The 8,925-nt window shown below is 37.8% G+C and overlaps 1 protein-coding gene across 1 annotated transcript in view; it reads left to right on the forward strand.

Moving 5' to 3' along the window:
* Positions 1-1,449: 1,449 nt before the first annotated feature.
* Positions 1,450-8,925, forward strand: part of LOC144964752 (neural cell adhesion molecule 1-like) — an 87,869-nt gene continuing 80,393 nt past the window's right edge. Inside the window, exon 1 of the mRNA XM_078899333.1 lies at positions 1,450-1,686. Within this exon, the coding sequence (XP_078755459.1) occupies positions 1,608-1,686 (79 nt within the window). The 5' untranslated portion in view covers positions 1,450-1,607. The remainder of the gene's footprint in view (positions 1,687-8,925) is intronic.

The raw sequence follows: 8,925 nt of genomic DNA on the forward strand, positions 1-8,925 counted from the left end.
AGTTAACCAGACTAAAAACGACTAAGATTACACCTAGTTTTCAGTGTTTGTCCGTTGTATTTCCGGATGACAATGTTGTGAGTTTCTTAGCCAAGCGCATACTATCAAGAGCAAAAAAAAAAAAAAAAGAACCAGTGTTTATCCACTTCCTTCATTACTTTCCTTTTCCAAATGATACTCATCGTTTAATTATAATACTCTTTCTTCCCCCAACGGGTTACCCGAGACCTAAATGATAGTATCGAGACAACAAACTAAGGGGCGATTTCCGTATGTGGGTTTTTCAAGTTGGTGGGCATAGCATTTGAGTATTGATGGTATATGTTTAAGTAAAATACAGACATTCCTTCCCACCATATCAATCGTAAATACACAAACTAAACTTTAAAAGTTTTTTATAGTCTCGGAGAGAGAATATAGTGAGAAGCAATCACCCCGATGAAGATGGAAAATTAAGAAAACATGAGTCAAATTCAAGTTGTATTACAAATAACTATATTATGAGCGAGATATCTTGACACGGCCGGACAGAGATGCGCATCGTCTACTTTTCAAACCCATTGCCACTCCAGAAATTTCCCGTCTCTGTATTGTAAACTTGAGTTTTATAAAGCACAATATCCACTAAACGAGCTCAAGCAAAACGCTTTACGATGGATCCCTGACCAACAGCACGTAACATGTAGAACGAGACATGACGCCTGCCAGGAGGTTTTACAATAGTTTTGCGACAGAGACAACGCTGTTAACGTCATGTACTCATTTTACACCTGAGTACGGTGAGAGACTGTGAGTAAAGAGCCTTTTCCAAGGACTCAACTATGCGCCGAAACGAGGCTCGAACCCATGACCACCAGATACGAAAGCGAGTGTCAAACCACAAGACCACAAAGCCGCACATAATAACTATTTCAGTCTCGGTAGCTACTATGTGTGACCTAAAAGTTCATAGTCTGATAGAGAGAATTTAGTTATATTATCATATCACCCATCTAGTGGTCTAAAAACAATAACAAAGACCCGATTGACATTCAATTCATTAATTCCATTGATTGTTTGCGTATAAGTAAAATACTCACCAATGGTGCCCGTAAAATCAAGCGTATTATACACAAAAACTGTTTAACCTTAAAAGTTCATAATAAGACAGAGATAATTTATTGAGAACTAATCACCAGACTGGTCGTCTAAAATCAACAATAAAGAGCTGAGTGACGTCAAATTCATTCATTCAGTTTATACACGTGCATACTGTGTTACAATGAGTGTTATATCGTGGTGTCTCATGCGTGCCACAACATTTTCTACACTTCTCACCCTCAACTAATCAAGGATATCTCTAACATTGAACGGGCACTCACGCTCCACGCTTGCTAACCCCCCCCCCCCCCCCCCCCCCCCCCCCCTTTCCCCTCTTTGACTGCTCACCCTTCATCGTCGGCCCGTGCCGGTGTTCAGACTGGCCCATGGGGTACAAAGAACGTGCGTGAGTCGAGCTGTTATATTATCTAGATGATTCTGTTGTCATAGACACATTTTGGAGTTTCATCCTCGTGGACTTTTGAATTGTATTTATTCCATTTCTGATTTGGCGACTTGTGACTACAATGGCTGGAAGTATTTTTTCATATTGTTGTTTTAGTTTGGGAGTGGTTCTTATCTGTGTGGTCACCAAAATAGAAGCGGGTAAGTACTTAACTGTATTATTTCATTTCTCTGCCAACCCCTCCCCAGTCTCTCCCCTTCACGTTTCTCTCTATCTATTTATCTATATCTATATCTATCTATCTATCTATCTATCTATCTATCTATCTATCTATCTATCTATCTATCTATCTATCTATCTATCTATCTATCTATCTATCTATTTATCTATCTATCTATCTATCTATCTATCTGTTTATCTATCTATCTGATTATCTATCTATCATTCTCTTTCTCATTCTCTCCCCCCCCCCCCCCCTATCTCTCTCCCTCTTTCTCTCACTCAATATACGTTAAACGTGGACACATGAATAGATTACTGCGTTACATTTATTACAATTTTCTTCTACTCATTGCAGTTCCATTTGGTTGCTATGGCAACCTATAATCAAATTAAACCGATTTTTCTCTTCTTCACATTTGTTTTGCAGCCTTTGTGGCTTATTTTCACGGTAAGCGTTACAACAATGGGTTGAATGAACCATGTCTTTGATGTAATCCCTTCTAGGAAAAAGTCATACAGCGAAATTCCCGGTAACCCAGGGCCAGGTAATCGAGTCTATTTTCCCAATCAATCTCTCTTGAAACGTATCGTTTAAAAAATCGCAAATGGCCTGTCTCCAATGTGGGGGAGAACTGTATTACTGAAAACTATCCATGGATAATATTCATTAGACCTGTAAATTCTCAGTCAATTAACTGAAATCAGTCAATTTGTCAAATTCAAATATTAAAAAAAAGGAAAGAAAGAAAGAAATAAAAAAAAAAGAAAGAATTCACAAATCGTAGTCGAATGACCGTAAAGTAATTAGGAGTGTTCCACAGCGCCACGCATAGCTCATGGGGACCGTTTATATTAACGATGTATATATTGCCAAGACTAAGCGACGCTTTTTATAAAAGGCGTGTCTGAACACATCCCTGGGTATTTTCACACATCCTTCGTTAAATTATTTTTTCACTTTCCAAACCCGTCGTGATCCCAACTGTAGCCAATTTTAACTGAGCCACCGAGCGATAAATTTCACTGTTTCATCTAAGCCAAAATTGACCACATTTACCTGGCGAGTCTCAAAAGTATGATAAAGTAAATTGCGAATGTTATGTAGACACCTTCAAATCGAAAGTTAGGATAGATTGCTACAAGCACATTTCGATTGCCTCACGTTGTAAACAAACTGGTTGACCGTTTCTTCACTGATTGAGTACCTGATTATAAGGAACAATGGTAAGTAGCCTAATTATTTCCCGTGCAAATCAGGGCGTTTTCTGCCATTGTTTTGCTCAAGCCCAAGCGAGCTTGCTGTTTTGTGGCGATTTACCTTCATTTCGATTCTTTGAATTTTTCCGCTACGCCTGCCGAAGTTTCTTCTTGATAATTCACTTCTACTTAATAATTCAGTGTATTGGCCAGAAGTCATATTTATTTAAGTTTTTTTTTTTCGGTCATTTACTGATTGAAAATCATTGCTACATTATTCTAATGTTCTCACAATGGCTTAGCTGTTCGTGGATCGCAATTCAGACTTGTCGAGCATCGATAAAGATGTGAGGAATAAATTCAATAGGTCATGGCTAGAAGTTAAAGATGATAATGGTGATTATTTTTCTGACTATATCAAAAAAATTCCAGAGGCAGGAATATGATTTTGATGAAGTCATCTTTACCTATATGAATGACATGCTTATTTAGCATTCCTTCTACATCAAATTATGGCAGTCATACTTCCAGTAAGAAATAACACCCACTATTTTAATGTATTGTATTTATCACTCTCCTCTCCAATGATGCCCTTATTTTTTAAAACATAATTGAATCTTCAGTTTGTCGAAGAGTTTCAGTCAATTTTTATAGAGCTCATTTACAGGTCTAATTCATGAAGTTAGGATCCAGCCTAGTATATCTATATAGAGAGTTACAGTATTCGATTTTTCGTGAAAGACAACGGGCATCTGCACATACCTAACATTCACTTTGAACTTTCTCTGTCTCTCTCTCTCTCTCTCTCTCTCTCTCTCTCTCTCTGTCTCTCTCTCTCTCTCTGTCTCTCTTTCTCTCTCTCTCTCTGTCTCTCTTTCTCTCTCTCTCTCTCTCTCTCTCTCTCTCTCTCTTTCTCTCTCTCAATTACATTTTTCAGTGGATATAACCTCCAATTACTGATATTATAATATATATTTTGACGGATAAATAGAATGTCAAGTCGTCTGAAAAGCTAATCCGTTGAAGAAATCGCCATCTTCGCTGATACCTCGGGTCATTTACTATTCAGAAGTGCCTCTGAGCAAGCGATTTTTTGGGTGCGGTGCTTTGGCAGCAGCTTCTTATAGTTCTCACACTACTATGTTATGACGATCGACCCAATCAGCAAAGTCCGGTCCGCATTCGTGCACCGTCGCGAACCCGCCAGGTAGCATAGTCACAACACACCGTTCAACTAGATGCTCTGCTGTTTCGGGTTCTTGCCCACATCGGGTGCATGTAGGACAGGCGGAAAGTCCCCGCTGATGAAGCGCCTTTGCTGTGAGGCAGCTCCTCGACCGAAGCCGATTCTCAGCCACCCAGTGTCTCCTCTTACTGGTATCGAAGCCTGGCAACTTCTCATCAAGTTAAAGGAGTGTACGTCCCCGCCCCCACGAGGGATTGAATTCGTCCAAACTGACTTCTATCTCGTATATGCATCTCTGTCCGTAGTCAGGGAAGCTGCGTACAAGGGTTGCTGGGACTTTTTCAGCTCGAAACGGGGGCGCCGTCCATAATGCGTTTCAGAGGGGTATCCCCATTCCCTCTCTCTCGGATCTTATTTAGCCAGTTTACCTTAATCGTCTCCCTCCGGACATCGGAAGGCTGGATTGCTGCCATTATCGGGCCATATTATCTAGGTGTAGTTGCCAGCGTTCCTGACACTATGTGCATCGACTTGCGAAGCTTTACATCAACCTTCTCAACGTTTCTGCTTCTACCCCACATTGGAGCGCAATACTCCGCGGTGGAATAGCATAGTGCCAGGGCGGACTTGCAGTTTCTAAGGATATAAGCGAGTTATTATCTCAAGATCTTTTGAACGATAATAAATAAATAAATAAATAAATAAATAAAATTGAGCTTTATATAGCGCAATATACACTAAATGTGCTCAAAGCGCTTTACAAGGGGTCCCTGGTCAACAGCAACATTTAACATGTAGGACGGGACATGACGCCTGTTAGGCGATATTACAATTTTTCGGACAAAGACAACGCTGTTAACGGCCAGGTACTCATTTTACACTTGAGTACGGTGAGAGAATATGAGTAAAGAGCCTTTTCCAAGGACTTAACTATGCGCCGAGGGCGAGGCTCGAACCCAGGACCTTCCGATCCGAAAGCGAGTGTCATACCACTAGACCACATAGCCGCACGATGCTCTCTGGAATGGCGATGCTCTCTGGAATGGCGATGCTCTCTGGAATGCCAAGCGCAGGCGATGCTTTGACTGCAGATTAAACTCGAAGGCGTGTACAACCTCCTTTTTAGGTTCATCGACAACCCTTGATTGACAGGAGAGTGAGCAATCTCTGATACTATGCGTCTTAGCGATTTAAGAATACCTGGTTTGTTTCGTGTTAATGTCGTGCAATGATTTGCCAAACTAGGCTCTCTCTCTCTCTCTCTCTCTCTCTCTCTCTCTCTCTCTCTCTCTCTCTCTCTCTGTATATATATATATATATATATATATATATATATATATATATATATATATATAATATAAAACGAGAACTCATTTTTTATTTTAAAATATGACATTCTAACTAAACCAGGCAATATCTCAGTTCAAAACCTTTTCACCATCCGACTGATCATGTCATTCACTGTAACACACACACACACACACACACACACACATATATATATATATATATATATATATATATATATATATATATATATATATATAAAATAAAAAAATAAAAAATGAGTTTTTGTTTTAAGTGATTAAATCAACCCTTTTTGTACATCTTCGCGAAAAATCAAAGCTGGATTTCACTTTTAAATATTTTTTACTGCTAGTTGAAAAATTATGAAATTTGAGAAAAGTTGCTGGATACCTTTCCCATACTTCTGACCATAACTTCATTGAAAACCACCTGATTTACTTCAAATAAGGATTAACATGCTCTGGGGAGCATATTCTTTCAGAAAATGCAAAAGAATGCAATCCAACATTTTCACCTTCCGATTGATTATGTCATGCATTGACACACACACACACACACATACACACACACACACACACACACATATATATATATATATATATATATATATATATATATATATATATATATATAGAGAGAGAGAGAGAGAGAGAGAGAGAGAGAGAGAGAGAGAGAGAGAGAGAGAGAGAGAGAGATTAAAGACCTAGGATTGAGAGTATAAGCCAAGATGAGGATCATTTAAATTGATCGATATTTGAAGGACGAGTTTTCTGGTCAAAATTTTCAAGATTGAGCCGACAGTAACGAGAGACTTGTGCAACATTGAAAGACTACATAATTTTAAAAAATATATTAACGGAGAAAATACAAGCAGCCAAATTTTTAAAGCGTATTCGGGCAAAGAAATCTTTGGCCAATAATCTTATGTTATTGGCAAAATGGCCTTTTTATTTCGCAAGAACAATACTGCATTACGAGGCAAAACCACATATTATTAATTTCGGTCCTAAATACTTTACCTCCAGATATTAATTTATAAATATGGCCCGCAACTTGTCCCAAATTTCCAAACTTTGAGATTTCCAATCTTATCAAAATGTTTTGCAGTTCAAACTGTTGATGAATTAGAAGTTGACAAAATAAATTTAATTTAATGACTAAAGTTATGTAACAAAACCAGTAATCTATATAGAGACGTGCGCAAATGAAAATATATTTGTTGCAAATTTTCATTGCGTATATGTAAAAACTAGTCTGTCTGCTCTTTTGGAATATACTATCCTTCTAGCTCTAGACTATTATTGAGTTTGACAGTTGGGAACTAGCCACAGTTATTACTGTTGAAGGAATGGGAATTCAAGTCGATTGTCGAAAATTTAAGTTATGGATATTGGTATGTGTGTTTATATGTAGACTAAGGCCGTTTTAGAAGAAATGCTTCAAGTTTCTGGAAATATAATCTTGTTCTCATTCAGCTGGAATGTTGCCTCTTCCGCCCCCCCCCCCCCCCCCCCTCCATTCCCACTCCACTTTCCCTTTCTTTAGTGTCTTCTGTTACCAGCAGGCTATACATTTATACATTAACAAACCACTGTCATTTTGGCCAGGAAATATGATTTATTTAAATAAATATCGATAGATTTAATACAACACTCAACTTGGCAAAAAGTCTAAATGCTGATTCATCAAAGAATTCTTATGTTTTATATTTTTATTTATTGGGGGTCATCTTTGTCGACCGATATTTGAAGTGAAATTCTGACCAAAAATGAAAATTTTGTTCTCTCAGCGTCCTGCAAAATGTTAGTAACTGATAACCCAATGAACCCTCTTCAGGAGGTATCGCAAACATTAGGGCCACATACTGTGTTGCTTTTATGGAAACTATCCATCACGTAATGGGATTCTGTATATCCTTTGAGACAATGATATTGTTTTACCAAATACACAATAACACAATATTAAGCCTTTAATGGCGGGCCAGAGTTTACACATATTTTATCAAATATTAATTTCTTCGATTATTCATTTGAATTTAATCAACAGTCTTAAGCAGTTCATCATGAAACCAGTCATAGCGATGCGACTCTGGTTTCACTGAAGTGTTAGTGGCATTGCAGTTACTGTTATCTATAACGATTGAGTCTCAAGTTTCAACTAGAAAGAGATCGAATAACGGAATACTATGCATGATTCGAAAGAAATTTGGTGTCGACATTCTTTACAGTGTCGAATTAACCTGTTAAATGCCGAGCCTGGGAAAGGCACACACACACACACACACACACACACACACACATCTTGAAAAGTGGCCAGAAAACTCGTCCTTCAAATATCGATCGATGTGTAAATCGATATTTGAAGGACGAGTTTTCTGGCCCAATTTTTAACTTTTAAATACGTGTCTTTCCAGAGTACGGCGGTTAACTGGTTAACAGTTGATTCTGCTTTAGAAGAAATGGATTTAACGTCACTCAGCTCTTTGTAATTGTTTTTAGAAATCCATTTTTATGAATAGTACTCACAAAATGCTCTTAATCATAATACAAACGCTCAAGATTACACATAGTTTTAAGTTGTTGGTACGGTATATCAGGCTGGCGGATGTTTTGAGTATTTTACCTAAGCACAATGCATCAATAGATCAACAGAACACTTTTATTTGTGTGTGTGTGTGTGAGTATGCATGTGTGTGGGTGTGTGTGTGAGAGAGAGAGTGTGTGTGTATATATGTGGGTGTGTTGTCACTTTGGTCAGAGAACGTTTGTGGCATAAATCAATGGATAGAATGAATACAATTTCATAAAATGCAGAAAACCCTTGATTCATCAATTTTTGATCATTTTAACGTTTATTTCAGAAAGTTGTGATCAGCAATTATCAAAACTATGGGATGAATGACGTTGACATTATTCTTCTACCCTTTGTTACTGTTTTCTAGATCAGCATTTATTTGGTTGATAGTTTTAAAATCAGAACAGATCTTTCTAATAAAAAAAGTTAAAATGATCGGAAATTATAAATTTAGCCAATAATGTTTCTTTCTTTTCATGAATTTTACGAATTTGCATACATTCTATCGAATGTAACATACTAACGTAACCTAAGTCTGATATCGTTCCAACTAATTGGATTTTCACTATCTATCCCGACATAATACCGTTTTGAGAACTTCAACTATCTAGAGATCTCAAAACCATTGATTGTGGTATCAACAACATTCCATCCATTTGTATGCACACGAAATGCAAAATAAACTGACAATGACTTAGTGTGAGTAAACAATCATATGCATTGCTACCCAAAACAAAGGCCAGAAAACCAACCAATCACAGCCATTGATTTGACCTTGAGTGCACTGGGCAGGGAGAATATTCCAATTACGTCTATCAATATCACAGGGAAAGATGCCAAAACGAGGTTGTCACTCTTTGAACCTCAGTTGCATGTTTTTGGCATGGAGGCATCGTCTGCATCACTGCTCGTTTGAGATATATTGGAGGTCGAGTTGTGAAAGATACCCATG

Source organism: Berghia stephanieae, chromosome 2 (assembly GCF_034508935.2).
Source record: "Berghia stephanieae isolate SIO BIC M18660-M18661 chromosome 2, UCSD_Bste_1.3, whole genome shotgun sequence".
Lineage (NCBI taxonomy): Eukaryota > Metazoa > Mollusca > Gastropoda > Nudibranchia > Aeolidiidae > Berghia > Berghia stephanieae.